Source organism: Bos javanicus, chromosome 8 (assembly GCF_032452875.1).
Source record: "Bos javanicus breed banteng chromosome 8, ARS-OSU_banteng_1.0, whole genome shotgun sequence".
In the NCBI taxonomy this organism is placed as follows: domain Eukaryota; kingdom Metazoa; phylum Chordata; class Mammalia; order Artiodactyla; family Bovidae; genus Bos; species Bos javanicus.
Genome location: NC_083875.1, coordinates 66,460,127 through 66,478,690, shown reverse-complemented (window position 1 = coordinate 66,478,690; position 18,564 = coordinate 66,460,127). Strand labels below are relative to the sequence as shown.

Here is an 18,564-nt window from a genome sequence, read left to right as displayed (position 1 = left end):
TCCATCTCTCTAAGAGCTTTCCATGGTTTGTCATGATCCACACAGTCAAAGGCTTTAGTGTATTTGATGAAACAGAGATAGATATTTTTCTGAAATTCCCTTGCTTTCTCTATAATCCAGTGAATGTTGGTGACAAACCTAGACAGCACTAAAGACAGTACTAAAAAGCAGAGACATCACTTTGCCGACAAAGGTTCTTATAGTCAAAGCTATGGTTTTTCCAATAGTCATGTATGGATGTGAGTTGGACCGTAAAGAAGGCTGAGTGCCAAAGAATTGATGCTTTGAACCGTGGAGTTAGAGAAGACTCTTAAGAGTCTCTTGGACTGCAAGACGATCAAACCCATCAATCTGAAAGGAAATCAACCCTGGATATTCATTGGAGTGACTGATACTGAGGCTGAAGTTCCAATACTTTGAGAACCTGATGCAAAGAGCTGACTCACTGGAAAAGACCGTGATGCTGGGAAAGATTGAGGGCAGGAGGAAAAGGGGGTGACAGAGGATGAGATGGTTGGATGGCATCACTGACTCAATGGGCATGAGTTTGAGTGAACTCAGGGAAATAGTGACCGACAGAGAAGACTGGCATGCTGCAGTTCACGGGATCATAAAGAGTCGGACATGACTTAGCAACTGAAGAACAATTCTTTACCAGAATTAAGATACTACTTTGTATTTCCTTTGTTTTTTCCTTCAATCCTTTCAAAATTTGTATCTACTTGAGCAGCAATACATGTATGTAGTTTAAAAATAGCATTCATTGCCTACTCATTGCGTATTTACCCAAAATGAGAGATGCTATTCATAATTTATCTTGTGTGCTTCCAGAAATAGTCTATATATATTTGCATGCACATGTATGTATATGTTCATCTTGGAAATTTCTAATGGAGACACAATAAATACATACTCTTTCCTTGCTGTAAGAAATTATTTCTTAAAGCTCTTTATCAGTAAATGTATTTGATAATGTTGTACACATGAAAATTATATGTTTTAAACCCATGTTACTTCAAATAAATAAATAGATTAAGTAACTTCTTTGTTTTGAAAGGAAAGAATTCCATATATTATATCATTCCATAAAATGAAGTATTTATGTATTCACCGATTGACAGACAACTGGATCGTGACTATAAACAATGTACTTAATTTTCTCAAAGGCGCTTTCTGTTCATCTCTTAGTATTCTGGTGGGACTAACTCGTAGAACTGTTACTTGGTGTAGACGATATATTGATGGAATTTAATAGCACCACTCCTTTTGGATTGTCATCTTCAGAATTCTAAATAGTGGGTGTATTTTTGTGGGTGCTTTTGAACACTTAAGTTGATAGAAATCATCTTCTAAGGATGTGCACAATGCTGTGATGAACATGGGTGTGCAAACATCTCTTCCAGATCCTGCTTTGGGTATACGTTTTGGGCATATTGGCTTCCCTGGTGGCTCAGTGGTAAAGAAATCTACCTGTCAATGCAGGAGACATGAGTTGAACATGAACCCATTTTATAACATGTTATGCTGCTAGCACTGTCTGAGAGTGCCTGCTTCCTGTATCCTAAGGAAGAGGATCCCCATTCTGCACCATCGTTTTATCCCTCTCCAGCATGAACCCTCTGTATTGTGGCAAGGTGGTTTGAATGTGGGCCCTGTGGCCAGGCAGCTGGAGTTTAAACCTTTGTGACTTCACAAACAAGCTCTGTGAGTCTAAGGATACTGAACTTGAACTCTTCATACCTCAGTGTCCTTTTCTGTAAACTGGGCATTAGAGGGCTGGTGTGAGGATATATTTAATAAATATGTATAAAACACATGAAGTAGTGTCAGGCGCTTGCTAAGTACTCAGTGTGGGTTAGCACTTCTTATTGTTTTAACATTTTTCTTTAAACTGATTTTTTTTAAACTTAGTTTTATGCTAAGTGCGATGTAATGATATCATAGGTCAGATGTGTAGTATTTATATCTTATCCTGAAAGACATCAAATTACATGCATACATGTACAATGAAAAGAAAGTTTTCCTAGGATACAATTTGAAAAGTACTATCCTAAGCAGGAGTATTAGCAAAAGTTCTGTGAAGTTCAAGTCTGAGAGGTTATACTGTGTCACACTGATGCTATAATTTTCATTTCTCATACTGGATCCCTACATTACACCTTAAATAGATTTTAAAAAATGGACTAGACCAAGGATAAACAACCTAAACCCAGAACTAGCTGACTGCGTAGCTTTGTAAATAAAGCTTTATTGGAACACTGCCACACTCCTTCATTTATTAGTACATATTACCTGTGGCTACTTTCACAGGACAGCATAGTTGAGCAGTCACAAGAGAGACTATACGGTCTACAAAGCCAAAAATATTTATTATCTGTCCATTCACAGGGGGTTGTCTGGCCCCTGGTCGAACCAATATTTCTTTCTGTCTGAGACCTTTAAACATGACTGAAGAGCATCCAGCTTCTCAACTGCTGTCCTAACCATAACTGCTCTGAAAGTCTGATGTTTGCTCATCAGAAATTCTTATTTTCTCAAAATTTTGAGACTCTGATATTAATATTTAAAAAAATCCTCAAAGCCTGTCTTCCTTTTTGCAAAATTTTAAACTTTCATTATTGTGTCCCACGCTGGTGGCACAGTGGATAAAAATCCACCTGCCAACACAGGAGACATGGATTCCATCCCTGGTCCAGGATTAAGCCCACAAGCCACCATTACTGAAACCCATGAGCTCTAGCGCCTGTGAGTCACAACTACTGAGACCACATGCTGCAGCTGCTGAAACCCACATGCATGGGGCCTGTGCTCCGCAACAAGAGAAGCTACAGCAAGGACAAGCCCTTGCACTGCAACCGGAAAAAGCCTGCACACAGCAACGAAGAACCAGTGCGACCGAAAATAAATAAATATAACTAAGAAATTCCATTAGTGCCTTTGTTTGTACAAATTTATAAAATGTGGTCCGCATCAAAGGTAGAAAATTGTTCTAACTGGAAGTGCAGAAACCGCAGAGGGCTGTGCACATGGCGTCGCTCTAATCACGCTGCCTCCACTGTGTGCCGTTTTCCCAAGAGCCCAGTCAGTCTGGTACCAAATACCTGTCTTTATGTCAGACCTACAGACCCAGGAAATCACCCATGAAGTACACAGCATATCTGTGCATTCTTTATGTTTATATTATGTGTGAAAGTTGTAGACTTTGTAGACTTTAACAGTCATTCCCTATGAAACTCAGTCTTAACACACTGTATGAAGCTAAGTGCCAGAACTGCAGTCAGTAGGAAGAATTTCCATGAAATCCTGGAAGGATGCTCCCTGAGCTGCCCTTTCTTCCACCGTCCTAAAAGTAGGCTCAGCAACATTTCCTTTCGATGAGTGTGCTGCCAGAGTACCTTTCTCGGTAAAAATTTACTTTTTCCATCATATACTTTTCCTGCTTAAAAACAACATTCTTGCTTAAAAACAGTGTCCTCTCCCAAATGGGTAAAAAATTCTACTTATAAAGCAATTTCCCCCACAACTCTGCCATACTCTGTCCATGTTACTGTTTAAGATTTACCTTTTTTTGTAAAACATACCCTAATTTACATAGATCTCCAATAACACCACTTCTGCAACAACTTCAATCTGTGAAAGGTAAAATTGTAATTTGTAAGATGTCTCAAGAGTTGCTGTTTATCCTGCTACATATTTAAAATTCTACTTGCCACCACATCCCTTCCTCTCAACCTGACAACACATGGCAATTCAGATAAGCAAAATCGTTACTTTTGCAAAGCAATAAAGTCTGTACAAGGGATATAGTTATAAACAAACTGTAGTCCTTGATGCCAGAATTAATGTGTAATAGGCATGAGATGAATAAATATGGTAAAAGAATAGTGATACTTGAGAAATAAAAACAAAAATTCCTAGGAGTAGAAAAAGAAGGGAGGGTCTAAGCAATTTTCATACAAGGAGAAAGGGATGTGAGCGAAGGTTTTCCAATTGGGAAGGACTGTAACTGACAAATGGAAGGAAGGATGCTCCACACCCACCGGATGCAGTCATCCTGGCAAGAAGCAGTTGTTATACTGGATCCCAGGCTTCTGGGGACCCATCAATTACTTTGTGGTCACAGATCAGATTCATTCACTTCTCTGCCTCAAACTTTCCAACTTTGAACAGTTTTGACAGACCAAATTCAGTGTTCATCTCTATTGTCACTGAGACGTGCAGTGAAGGGCAAATGGGACTACTTCTGTCTTTGGTTCAATAGGGCATCATCCTGGTACAACTTTGTGGAGAAAAGTGTCAAGCCTCCTGTTAGACCTGGCACTGAAAGCCTCCCATCGTATAAGCAGCATCACATGGTTGGCTAAGTTTTAACCTAACTAACCATCTGGGTTGAGGTCTGTTTGAAAATAGCAACTTTTCCTTAACTCAATCTAACAACTCCTTATTGAGAAATTGTAATAGGCCTGGCCTTCTGGGGCAATCAATCCCTGAACTAATGGCTCTCAGAGCCCAGGACGGGGAGATATGTACAGAAAATTCAACTGTGGTCCATGATGGTAAATGCAATCAACAAGACTGACCACGGTACACAGTCACTGCCTTAGAAATCAATGCACTCCACGTTCATGACGTGGATGGTTAGGAAGCAGAAGGCCATGTCCTCGCCAAGGCCAAGGACGTGGAAGAGATCAATACAGAATCACTGAAGTGTTGCTCCTGTTGTGCTCGAAACCATCCAGTCTCAGAGCCAAACTTGAAATCAGTGAGTCCAGAACTAGCACAAGCCTCAGACAGCCGAGGTACACTCGGCAGACCCTTCTGAGCAACCTCCTGCCTGATGCAGGGATTGGCTCTGTTGGGTCGTCAACTCATTAGCAACAAATGTATCAACCTAGACCTGAAATAAACCAACATATATTTAATGACTGAATTAGCAGAAATCTCTGTCAAGAGAATTTCTGCTCCTTCTATCTCCCAACAGAGCTTCACATGTAGCATAGTACCTACTTCCTTACATACAAACCTTCCTCCTTGTCTCTGAGTCCAGTTTTTCTTATTCTGATTCAACACTGCTTTTATCCTTCTTTATTTTGAAACCACACAGTCATATGATCTTTCTATTTATACCAAGTAAACATAATTCACTTAAACTTGAATCCAATATGGTTTATTAATTTGATTATGCAACATTTCAAACATCCCTGCCAAAACAGATATACATGTACCAACAATCTAGATCTATTTTAACAAGGTAAATATTTTGCCATGTGTGCATCATCTCTTTCTCTAAAATAGACAAATTGGTGCATATATAACCAACAAATGCCTCCAACCCAACGCTCATGCTTCCAATATTTCTGTCTTTTTTCTACCCTACACCCTTGGGCTCACCTTTGTTGCTCTCTTAGAATGCTGTGCGATTGTTGTGAATCTTTCAATTCAATATTAATTAATCTCATTAATTAGTCTACTTGGTGTTCTAGGTTGGAAATTATCCAAAGAAGAACAAAGTTTCAGATGATTTGCTCTATTTTATATTCATTTAAGGACCTACTGCTACTTAGTTTTTCAAGGCAAAAGAAATCTATTAAATGGAATTATTTAAACTAGAACTTATGTTTATTTCAAATCATTTCTTTTCTTATCTTTCTCAAATATATTTGCCAGTCATTTCTTAGAAGAATGCCTTTTTTCACGCAAAGGGCCTGCATAGGAAGAAAAATCCACTTTATCCACTTAAAAATCTAAGTTCATTGCCTTACAAATAGCAACTTCCATCTTAAATCCATAGAGTGTAACTTTTGAACTAGAGTTCTGATGAGTTTTTAATATGAAGAATAAACCCCTAACAAATGCAGAGTGTAGAGTCAGGGTATATTATAGTTTTCCAAGGTAGAACTAACTTTAACCACTTGTTATTTATTGATAACAATGAAAAAAATACCTGGGCTTCACCCCATGAGGTTGGTGACTATCAGGGATAAAGAGAATGGCCTGTAGCCAAACATCACTGAAGCGAGGTTCCTGAAGTCTTGTTACAGAAAGCATCACCTGCCCAGGCTAACTCATGGGTGGGATGAGCTACATCCTCAAGCAGGGAGCACAGTCCCCTCTGATTCGGAAAGCTAGAGGTTAGGTTAAGGTGCGGAGCAGTTTTCCCCACAGATGGGACTTGGGTCATTCCAGTCTGTCCTTCTCACAGTCTAAACTGCACTGGAATCACCCGCTCATCTTATTAAAATGCAGATTCTATTCAATATATTTGGGTGGGGGCTGAAAGTCCATATTTCTATCAAGATCTTTCAAGTGATGCTGCTGGTCCATTGGCCACCTGCTGATTAGCAGGACCCATAGCAATCTAGGTCCTGTCTTTCGTAGAGAAAATGGGAAAGAGAGGAGTAGAAAGATAAGATGTGTGAGAAGAGGAAACCAGAGAAATAGAAAAGAAAGCAAAAGGTCATGGGGAGAGAGTGAAAGAGAGACAAAAAAAAAAAACAAAAACAGGAAATGTGATAGTATGGCCCTCCCAACATCTCTCCCTCCTAAGTGCCCTCATCAGGGTGGACATGAAGTCCTTATATGGCCCCACCTACCAACCCAGGGGTTTCGGTGCTTGGTACAGGGTAGTCAGAGAGCTGTCCTGATCAGACCAGCTTTTTCTCTGGCCACAAGCCATGAGATATGAGATGACCCTCAGCCAGAGCCACAGAAGTCAGCCTGTTTCCTCAGATTTCTGAGCCAGTACAGGAAAAACGAATATCAGAAGCCAGTTCACAGAAGGTACAAGGCCGGGCTGATTCCTAGTTACAACCATGCCAGAGACCCAGCTAAATCTTCTCCTTCTCAGTGTCGCTGGACTCGCAAGTACCTAGACTGCTTTGAGTTGATTCTCTAGAGTTTGTAGCAATACAGAAAGGAGGGAGAATATAGGAGGAAATGGAGAGAGAAGAGAGAAATGAGGAGAAAAATATTTAATGATAGATGAAAAAATAAAGAACAGAAGGATAGAAGAAAAGAGGGAGAAACAGATGATGAGAGTGAAGCCAAAGTAAGACAGAAGAAAAAAACACCCTCTAGGAGGAAAGGTGCCCATGGCTGAGCAGGGACCCAGTGGTAATGGGCCAGATGAGCCTTGACAAAGGACACCATTGCAGAGCAAGCTATTGGCCATGGTCGCCTGACAGGAGAGGGTGCATCAGTCTGGCTTTTATAGAGTCAGCCCACTGTTCCCACCAAATGGAACTGAGAGGGAGAAGAGACAAAGTCAGGGCAGGCTAGTAGCCTGAGAAAGATAACTGGTCAAAGTCTGTGACAGAGCCCCAGGAAGACCTAACAGATGTTCAGGTAGGCAGGGATGGAGCTGGAGCCCTGACATCCACTTGGAATATGTCAGAGCTTTAGACTGCCCACCCACGGACCTCTCCTGCCCACCAGGCATGCTCACAGACCACAACCCCAGAGCAGGAGAGTGGATGGAGCCCACACCTCTCCCCAGCCTAGTCCAGAGGCCCCCATGGAACTCAGAGCTCACATTGTCCTATAGATATGAATCCTGATACACAAGGACTGCCTCAAAATTCTTGTCTGAATCCAAGAATCACAGTAGATTGATATGTGTTAGTTGATTTATTCTCAGGGAAAAGTAGAAAATAAACATTACTGGGAATTCCCTGGTGGTCCAGTGGTTAAGAATCTGCCTGCCAATGCAGGGGACAAGGGTTTGATCCCTTGTCTGGGAAGATCCCACAGGCCAGGGAGCAGCTAAGTTCACGTGTGCCACAACTACTGAGCCTGTGAGTTAGAGCTTGCAAGCCACAACTACTGAGCCCATGTGCCACCACTTACAAAAGCCATGCTTTGCAAGGAAGAGTAGCCCCTGATCATAGCAACCAGAGAAAGCCCATGCAGCGATGAAGACACAGTGCAGCCAAAAATTAATAAATAAAATAATCAAAAAATAAATAAAATAAGTTAATTATAAAAAATAAAATAAACGTTCCTGAACTTTGCCAGTGATCACTGATCTGTTGTATTGTTCACTTCAGTGCTGTTCCATGACCCTCAGCATCCAAAGATTCTGGCCATTTTCTGATTTAGTTGGACTGAACTTACAAACATCTTGTAAGTCCTATGAATGTTCAGTATCAAGCCTTGTCAAGCCACCTGGTTTCCCAATGGGCTGTAATCCATGCTTGTTCACATCTTATAGGAAATGAACCCCTTTTCCTCACCTTTTTTTTTTCAGTGATATCTCTTCCACTGCATTTCAAATGAAGACATTTACTCTGCACATCAAAAGAGTGTGTGTGTCCTGAGAAGTAGGGCACCACTTGGCAAAAGATGGCAATAATTTTACCTTCATTTAAGACACAGTCCTATATTTGATTTAAATAAAATCCTTTTAGAGTGTATTTTACAGTTCTGAGTACTGTGATTTATTTGGTTATTTTCAAACAGAAATCTAATTTAGCCATGGAAGCAGTCACTCATCAATAAATGTTAATGTGAAACATATCACCAGGTGAAAGGGACTTGACCTGCAGCTGCAAGAGCAGGCCACACAGAAAGCATAAGGGAGGCAGGAGACCTCTAGGAGCAAAGACCAGCCCTCAGCTAACAGCCTCCAGGGCTGCAGTTCTACACCCACAAGGAAGTAAGTGAGCATGTACACAGAAGAGTCAGCAGGGAAATTCTGACTGCTACCATCTGAAAGGCCTGCTTGCAAGGCTGGCCCATTCCCAGGACCCATGATAAGGGTGGCTCACTGTGCCTAATGTTTTTAAAGTAACTGAAAGTATAATTCATAATTATCAAGTAGTAAGACTTACTGCTGTCAATGCCAATTGTGTACAATGGGCCTGGAGTAAGAGGTGAATTCACTTAACCCATGATAATGAATGCTGAAGATGCAAGGATGAGCCCCTTTCCTAAAGGAATTAAAAATGCTAAGAGAGGAGAAACACCTACACTAGACCTTCAAGTACCAAGGGCTACAAGCTGGGACAAAGGGCTACAGAGAAGCACAGAGCAGAGAGCTCAAGAAAGGCAACCTGCCAGAAGATAGAGTCCACTCACTCAATAATTCAGCAAATATTGTCCAACTTTCTATTCAGACCCAGGCACCATGAAGTGCTGGGGGCACAGGCAGGGTAGGCCAGGTCTCTATTTATACAAGTTCAGGAGTGGGAGGCAGGCTACTTCACCAGTCTTTTCTGTGTGATATGATGCATAGGTCTGAGAGATCCTTCTGTCCTCACCACCATTCTTGACCCTACTTCACAAGGCACTTGATCATTAAACAGACTGACAGAAGGTGATGCTTAGATGAGGTTCCCCTAGAACCAGATTCAATGAAAAATAAGAATTTTCACACTTTCTCAATCAAATGGAGTTGAAGGTGGGAAAAACATAAACCTTAATTCATACAACTAAGAATAAGTAGGCACCCTGAAGGCTCAGACAGTAAAGAATCTGCCTGCAACGCAGGAGATGAGGGTTTGATCCCTGGGTCAGGAAGATCCTCTGGAGAAAGGAATGGCTACCCACCCCAGTATTCTGGCCTGGGAAATCCCACGGACAGAGGAGCCTGGCAGGCTACAGTCCATGGGCTTGCACATGACTGAGAGAATAAGCACAACCATTAGTTACCTAATTTTGAAAAATAATATGCAATTTTGAATAAAGTTTCTCTTTATAAGTAGGTGCTTCATTTAACTTTAACTTATTCTTTAAAAAAAGAAAAACTTTTTATTTCAAATTGGAGTATAGCCAATTAGCAATGTTGTGATAGTTTCAGGCGGACAGCAAAGGGACTCAGCCATAGATATACACATATCCTTTCTCCCCTAAACTGCCCTCCCATCCAGGCTGCCACATAATATTGAGCAAAGTTCCCTGTGCTATACAGTTAAACCTGCTTACTCTTAAATAATACCTTAGACCACCTGACCTGCCTCTTGAGAAATCTGTAAGTAGGTCAGGAAGCAACAGTTAGAACTGGACATGGAACAAGAGACTGGTTCCAAATAGGAAAAGGTGCACGTCAAGGCTGTATACTGTCACCCTGCTTATTTAACTTCTATGCAGAGTACATCATGAGAAACACTGGGCTGGATGAAGCACAAGCTGGAATCAAGATTGCCGGGAGAAATATCAATAACCTCAGATATGCACATGATACCACCCTTATGGCAGAAAGTGAAGAAGAACTATAGAGCCTCTTGATGAAAGTGAAAGAGGAGAGTGAAAAAGTTGGCTTAATGTTCAACATTCAGAAAACTAAGATCATGGCATCCAGTCCCATTACTTCATGGGAAATAGATTGGGAAACAGTGGAAACAGTGACAGACTTCATTTTGGGGGGCTCCAAAATCACTACAAATGGTGACTGCAGCCATGAAATTAAAAGACGCTTACTTACCGCTTGGAAAAGTTATGGCCAACCTAGACTGCATATTAAAAAGGAGAGACATTACTTTGTCAACAAAGGTCTGTCTAGTCAAGGCTATGGTTTTTTCAGCAGTCATGTATAGATGTGAGAGTTGGACTATAAAGAAAGCTGAGTGCCGAAGAATTGATGCTTTTGAACTGTGGTTTGGAGAAGACTCCTGAGAGTCCCTTGGACTGCAAGGAGATCCAACCAGTCCATCCTAAAGGAGATCAATCCTGGGTGATCATTGAAAAGACTGATATTGAAGCTGAAACTCCAATATTTTGGCCACCTGATGAGAAGAACTGACTCACTTGTAAAGACCCTGATGCTGGGAAAGATTGAAGGTGTGAGGATAAGGGGATGACAGAGGATGAGATGGTTGGATGCCATCACCAACTCAATGGACATGAGTTTGAGTAAACTCCAGAAGTTGGTGATGGACAGGGAGACCTGGCCCGCGGCAGTCAATGGGGTTGCAAAGAGCTGGACACGACTGAGTGACTGAACTGAACTGACTCTGGTTTGGACTTGGTGCTCTTAGAATTAGCACAACACCAAAATCACTGCAGATGGTGACTGCAGCCATGAAATTAAAAGACGCTTACTCCTTGGAAGGAAAGTTATGACCAACCTAGACAGCATATTCAAAAGAAGAGACATTACTTTGCCAACAAAGGTCCATCTAGTCAAGGCTATGGTTTTTCCTGTGGTCATGTATGGATGTGAAAGTTGGACTATGAAGAAAGCTGAGCGCTGAAGAATTGATGCTTTTGAACTGTGGTGTTGGAGAAGACTCTTGAGAGTCCCTTGGGCTGCAAGGAGATCCAACCAGTCCATTCTAAAGGAGATCAGTCCTGGGTATTCTTTGGAAGGACTGATACTAAAGCTGAAACTCCAGTACTTTGGCCACCTCATGTGAAGAGTTGACTCATTGGAAAAGACTGATGCCGGGAGGGACTGGGGGCAGGAAGAGAAGGGGACGACAGAGGATGAGATGGCTAGATGGCATCACCGACTCGATGGATGTGAGTTTGAGTGAACTCCGGGAGTTGGTGATGGACAGCGAGGTCTGGCATGCTGCAATTCATGGGGTCGCAAAGAGTCAGACACGACTGAGTGACTGAACTGAACTGAACTGAAAAACTGCTTCCAATCATATACATGGCAACTGCTTGTTTGGAAACTTTGTCAGGCAGCCCTAAAAACACTCACAAATTCCTTCTCATTTTATTCTTTTAATTAGTGTTAGATAATTAACTAGTTCTTCTTGATTCAATTTACATCAACATTTACTGACAAACTTAATAAGCGCTTCAGAGACAAAAAAGTTAAGTAGACCACAATCTATTAGGTCTCAACATAACATTAGTGTCTAAGGAAACTCAAACGAGGGCAATTTGTTACCCAACACATATTATCATTTTGTTGCCTATTAACCTTATTGATAATAGGTTTTTAGCTGACATTTTTCCTCTTACTATGACAATTCAGAAAAAAAAAAAAAAATGAAGTTACACAACATCCTTAGACTAAGTTAAATGGAAGACACACTGTATATTTTTTATTGTGGTAAAATATATATAACGTAACATTTAGCCCTTTAGACATTTTTAAATGCACAATTCTAGACATTAACATTCACACTGCTGTGCAACCATGACCACCACCCATTTCCAGAACTTTTCATCTTCTCAAACTGAAACCCTGTCCCCATTAAACACTAACAGTTCATTCCTTGCTCTTCCGAATTCCTAAATTACATTTTTAATAAAAAGGAAAAAAGTAATTTTGTCTCCATTTGACAAATCTTCAGGCCACACCACCCCCCCACCCCGCCCATTGGTTGCCCCATCACCCAATTGCAAAACCTGGGCGGATCTTTACAACACTCTTCTTTGGAAGCTTTTCACTTGGAGCAAACTGTGATTTAAAGATATGAAACCCTAACTATATAGTCGATTACGTATATTTTAAAATTCCAAAAGTTAAGCAAACAAAACTTAATTCTTCTAAAAGGAGCATGAGCATGTGATCAGAATAGAAACTACATCACTGATGTAAATTAAAGTAGTTATGATTCAAAGAATCCTAACCATATACTGTCCATAAATTACAAGGAGCCACATGGTGCTCAGGTTCCTGTTGGAGCAGGAATTCAACATATGCCTCAAGAAGTCCTCCACATTAAAAAGCAGAGACATTACTTTGTCAACAAAGGTCTGTCTAGTCAAGGCTATGGTTTTTTCAGTAGTCATGTATGGATGTGAGAGTTGGACTATAAAGAAAGCTGAGTGCCGAAGAATTGATGCTTTTGAACTGTGGTTTGGAGAAGACTCCTGAGAGTCCCTTGGACTGCAAGGAGATCCAACCAGTCCATCCTAAAGGAGATGGACTGTCCATTACATCAATTTTTAAATGTTCTGAGTCTTTTAGAAATTTCAATTTATCAGAGGACACAGAAAAACATGAATATGCTTTAATTAAAAAATGCTCAGGCAATACAAACTACCGTGCCTGATATTAAACAAAAATAAATTGAGCTGCATGTGATTTATTTAAACCTTAGACTACACACTGTTTAAAGAAATAATGGGAAGACATTTCCCCTACATTGTTTTACTTTTTACTTATTTCATAAATTATACATAGACAGTGTATTCTAAAATGTCACCTGTGCCTTACATTCAGTGGGAATATTTTTGAGTAATTTAGGAGGCTCTGTTTCTGTACTTGACCTGACAGATGGGCAGCAAAATGTTGTAACTGGCATAGTGCATACTCTGACAGACTGCTTTTCAATAGATGCACATACCCAGATGCTTTCCTCTCGTCGATATTGCTTCCAGTTCCTCCCGCCATCACTGAACATCAGGAGGTAGCTGGTCACCCAGTCGGAGCTCCCATATCCTCCCTGGGTGGCCACAGCTGTGACCTCCATTCTCTCTCCAAGGTCAATCTGCAGCCACTGGTATTTATTTGACACAAGAGGAGACCAGCCACCAGCTCCTTTTTGTGGGGAATAGAAAAAAGAAAAATGATAAAGATGGAGAAATCTTTGAAATTTTTATTAACCTGGAAGAATAGTATCATAAATGAAATTTATAAATATCATACTTTCACATTCTTCCTTATATAATGCCTCACAATTGCACACACTTATACAAACAAAAAGTAAAAACACAAGTTATGTGTAAATGAATGAAGCTTATATTAACTGGATCGTCTGTAACCCCTGATTCTTTGTAGTTTGGGGGTCCCACTAAGTGAAAGTGCTTAATATAACAGGTGGACAACAGGCCATCACATCAGCGCTTGGAACTAGTGTCTTTATTGGCTTTAATGCATGACTTGCCCTCTGTTGGCCATAAGGAAAATATGCAGACCATAGCAGAACTAGAAAATCTTAGTTTGGGATTCCTAACATGAGGAACTACAGTGTTGAGTACTGGGATAACAAAGATGGTTATGGCATAGCCCTGCACTCAAGGTGCTCACAGACTCATAATAGAATAACTTGAGAACAATTTAAAGAATAACTTGAAAGGCAACATGGGAGTGGTGAAGATGAAATTAATTTCTGTGCAGGGGAGCGAGGGTTCTGAACAGGCAGGAGGGAGGATGAATGAGAACCCAGAGGAGGCTAATAATAAGGAGTTTCTCACATATTGATGACAATAGGTGCAGAGTAGAAATCACTGGGCTTTGTTTTTGCCAGTGCCAGTAAGAAACCAAAGAATTACAGATTTCTGAGAATGTATTATTGGTATATTTTGTTCTTCCATTTATTAGAAACATGAGTTTTGAATTTGGATTTAGATATCATATTATATAATATGTTTTGTTCATTTAAATTATTATGCAATATAAAATTGGGAAATAGATTTGAAATGAATTCTAGAACTGATATTTTGCTAATTATCCATGTCTAGAAAACAGTGTCATGTAAACAACCCCTAACATGAAAAAAGTAGCTTTAAAAGTTTTTTCCCATTATTCTTACACCTAATTTGAGACTCTCATAATAAAGCCTGATACTGTAGGCAACATTTATTATCTTCTTATTAAGGGCAATTATTAACATCCACACCCTGTTTACTAAAACTGTTAGGACTCAGTGCACTTCAGGAGATGTGTGACATGGTTACAGGATAGCTCAAAGGGAAATGGAAGTGGGGTACTTACAACAGTGTGTGGAGCTGTCACCAGCAAATCACCAGCAAGTGGGCACATCTATCACTTCACTACGTCCTCTGTTAATTGCACTGCATGTATAACCCTTAGTTAAGTCTGAAGCTTACAAATTCTTTCTGTGACTTCCTCTTTGTTCCAATATTATAAAGTTTCTTCTCACTGTTTCACAAGCACAATATCTTTTCTTTTGATCCAGAATCTTAAATATGCCACATTTTTGGTTGTTCTGTAATACATTTTTAAACTTTCTATTTTGAAATAATTTCAGATTTACAAAAGAGTTGCAAAGATGGGTAGGGAATTCCTGTCTACTTTTTAACCTAATGTCTCCTAATGTTAATTTCTGACATCACCATGGCACTTTGATGAAAACTAAGCTATTAACACTGGTACAAGGTTAAAGAAATGATCAACTTTATTTTGATGTCTCCGGTTTTTCTACTAACTCACTTTTCTGTTCCAGGATCCTGTGTTGCATTTAGTCGCTGTGTGTCCTTAGTGTTCTACAACCTGTGAAAGTTTCTCAATCTTTCTTTGTCTTTAATCACAGGACTGATCATCACCCAACACCTTCCTGCTACTTTTATTCATTTGTGCAAAGGTCCCAACTAATATCTGATGAATGAGAAGTCCCTCTGAGTTCTAGCTGAGGGCTAACTAATAGTCCCAAGTAATATTACTCGGCAATTGCCTGTAATTTTGTAACCAAAATAAGTCAAATATTAGGTGTTGGCATTTAGTTGTCATTTTAACTTAGAGGTTCTACTTACAAATTTTTTTATGAATCCTTTTAAATCTCTGAGAAACTATTAAATGTCCTGTATTCTGACTTATATTAGTTAGTATCAAAGGATGTACTGATGATACACTTCTTTAAAAAACTTGACAATCTTTCTGTGTCATTTTTAATCTCTTTTGAAGTCAGGAAATAACATTAACATGTTATGAGTACCACATGTACAGAAGCACAACAGACTAAAAAGTATCAGCATGTTTCCAGCATGTTGCCTCTCTCACAGATACATCTACATTTCTGTCAACCAGTCTTCAACATCTGCAGGTAATCGACCTTGAACACTTCATATCCCTTACCTGTGGTGAAGAGGTATGCAAATTAAGCTATTTGATTAAGTAGGTACTCTGCTAAAGTAATGAAACTGCAGAATACCCTGTGCCATGGGGCAATTCATTTCAGTTAGGTAACACAGCCACAGGGTAATCCCCAGATACCTGCTGGCTGATGATGTGAGTTACTGTGCTTTTGCTCATTCACATAGTCCACTGAGGTGACTGCCTCTTTTTCTAATGACTGGAAAAAATAGGAAATACACAAATATAACCTGAACACTGTTAGGGAGCACTGAGCAGTTTTACTGACCAGTGGAGCTGAACCACTGTTCTGCAATAAACAAGATAAACAAGAGAAAATGAAGTAGCCAAAACTTCTCACAAGCATGGGATGTGCTAAGGACCTTCCCAGATGCTCCAAGTGTTACTTGACACACACCCTGCTAGTAAGACAGGTGTTATAGTCTCTGCTTTGCAAAGAAGAAACAACCATTTTAGGTTCTGATGAGGGTGTTTTATTAAAGCTTAGCTCCCTTTTCATTCTCTACCCCTTCTAAGAACGTATCTCTGTGATTTGTCCATTGTTCAGTATTGTTTGTTTATTGATAGCCAGACTGTATTTAATATTTCTATACTGGCAGACATGGACCACCCAGGTGGTTCAGTGGTGAAGAATCCACCTGCCAATGCAGGAGGCGCAGGTTCAATCCCTGGGTCTGGAAGATCCTCTGGAGAAGGAAATGGAAACCCACTCCAGTATTCTTGCCTGGGAAATCCCACGGACAGAAAAGCCTGGCAGGCTATAGCCCATGGGGTCCCAAAGAGTTGAACAAGACTCAGGGACTAAAACAGCAAACAATTGGCAGATATATTGGAAGGTTTGTCTCCACTTATTCCAGTGTGACTGCTTCCCCCACCTTTGGTCGGATCAGACACAGGCAGTGACTTGTGTCTTTGGGGGAGAGGAAAGGTTAAACAGGAAACTCTCAGCTGGGGCCTTAATTATCCTGGTCACTGACCACCAAGACAATGACCCCTGCTCCTGATGACCACGGGGCATGAACTTTCATAAAGATTGTCAGCTTTGTGCCGAGAGGGAAATTACCCAGAGCTGAAAAGAAAAATAATTTCATGCCTTCCTAAACTTTCAACAAGATTCAGAGCAGAGAGATACCCAAGGGACCAATGTCAAATGGGTTAATTTGAAGTGAAGAGACCCACCCATCTCCAGGGCATCTATATGTCAAGTAAGTAAATGGCTAAATTGAAACTGTCACCAAGGAAAGTTTCCCTTCAAGATCTCCATTACATTGTCTCAAATGGATCTTATCAAGCCCTGTGTGTTTTTTTCCTCACTTAAATGCATCGTAATTCACAGAAGAGGCTTCCCTGGTGACTCAGATGGACCTGGGCTTGATTTCTGGGTCATGAAGATTCCCTGGAGAAGGGAATGACTATCCACTTCACTGTTCTTGCCTGGAGAATCCCATGGATACAGGAGCCTGGTGGGTTATGGTTTTTCCAGTAGTCACGTATGGATGTGAGAACTGGACCATAAAGAAGGCTGAGTGCCGAAGAATTGATGCCACTGAATTGTGGTGCTGGAAAAGATTCTTGAGAGTCCCTTGGCCTGCAAGGAGATCAAATCAGTCAATCCTAAAGGAAATCAACCCTGAATAGTCTTGGAAGGACTGATGCTGAAGCTGAAGCTACAATACTTTGGACACCTGATGTGAAAAGCTGACTCACTGGAGAAGACCCTGATGCTGGGAAAGATTGAAGGCAAAAGGATAAGTGGAAAACAGAGTATGAGATGGTTGGATAGCATTACTGATTCAATTGACACGAATCTGAGCAAACTCCCGGAGATAGTGAAGGACAAGACAGCCTGGCGTACTGCAGTCCATGGGATCATAAAGAGTCAGACGCAATTTAACAACTGAACAACAACAGCAAATTCACAGGAGACATATTACTGATTCCAGATGGGGCTGGGTGAGTAGGGAGAGGATGAGAGAACCAGGAATGACAGATGTTCCAGGCAAGAGGGGCTGATGGGTGGGCAGGCCCTGGGGATGCTCTATGATCTGCCTGCTCAGAGATCTCTGGGCTTTAAATACTGATGTTTTTGTCACAACCCCATCTACTGTGCTGAGGAAAATTTAAGCATTGCTCCAGCTCTAATTTCTTAAGAAGCAGTTTCAGCTAGCTACATATACCATTCCTGACTATAAAGATGTAGAGAAAACACAGAAACTTTGCCTCTGGGACCTGTCTAGGTAACCTCTGATCCCCTTTCTGCTGTGCTCCCAGCAATCTGCTAGCAGCCTGAGCAGGAGAGAACAGACCGTTTTCCAAAAAGTGCATCCATAAGGGGGGAAAAAAAAATCACACAGCAGCCTAGTAAAACACATTCCTGTACTAAATACAAACATACCCTGTAATGGCTTTGTAAGAAGACAATTCAAAATAAAATTTTAAAGTGTATACTGATTAATGTGTGATTTCAGTTAAATGCCAGTAGTATTAAGAGGGAAAAAAACACAGTGTGACTGTTCAACTGTGACTCCCTGAAGTTTTGTCTGAAGCATCCCAAGGGACAACTTTCAATGCCTGTGGCATTTAACATTCACTGCTGCAGCTCTTTCTGCATAAAAATAAAGAAATATCCATTACTACTGTGTGTTTTGTTTTGCTTCTCATATACACTAATGTTAGGTAGGGAGTTAGGCATTAGCTACAAGGGATGGCCTAGCCTAAAGGGATGCAAGCTGATCTCTAAATCTCACCCAGACATGCCCAGGAAAGCTCACAGATATGCTACAAAAGTAACCACAGAGACTTTTCCAACTGCTGCACAAGCATTCTAGGCA

The 18,564-nt window shown here is 40.6% G+C and overlaps 1 protein-coding gene across 3 annotated transcripts in view; it reads right to left on the bottom strand.

Annotated features, from left to right (window-relative positions):
- The window catches only part of LOC133252845 (contactin-associated protein-like 3), a 236,558-nt gene that overhangs the window by 163,232 nt on the left and 54,762 nt on the right, over positions 1-18,564 (bottom strand). For all 3 annotated transcript variants that reach the window (XM_061425821.1, XM_061425822.1, XM_061425823.1), the window contains exon 3: positions 13,245-13,438. In XM_061425821.1, the coding sequence (XP_061281805.1) occupies positions 13,245-13,438 (194 nt within the window). The remainder of the gene's footprint in view (positions 1-13,244; positions 13,439-18,564) is intronic.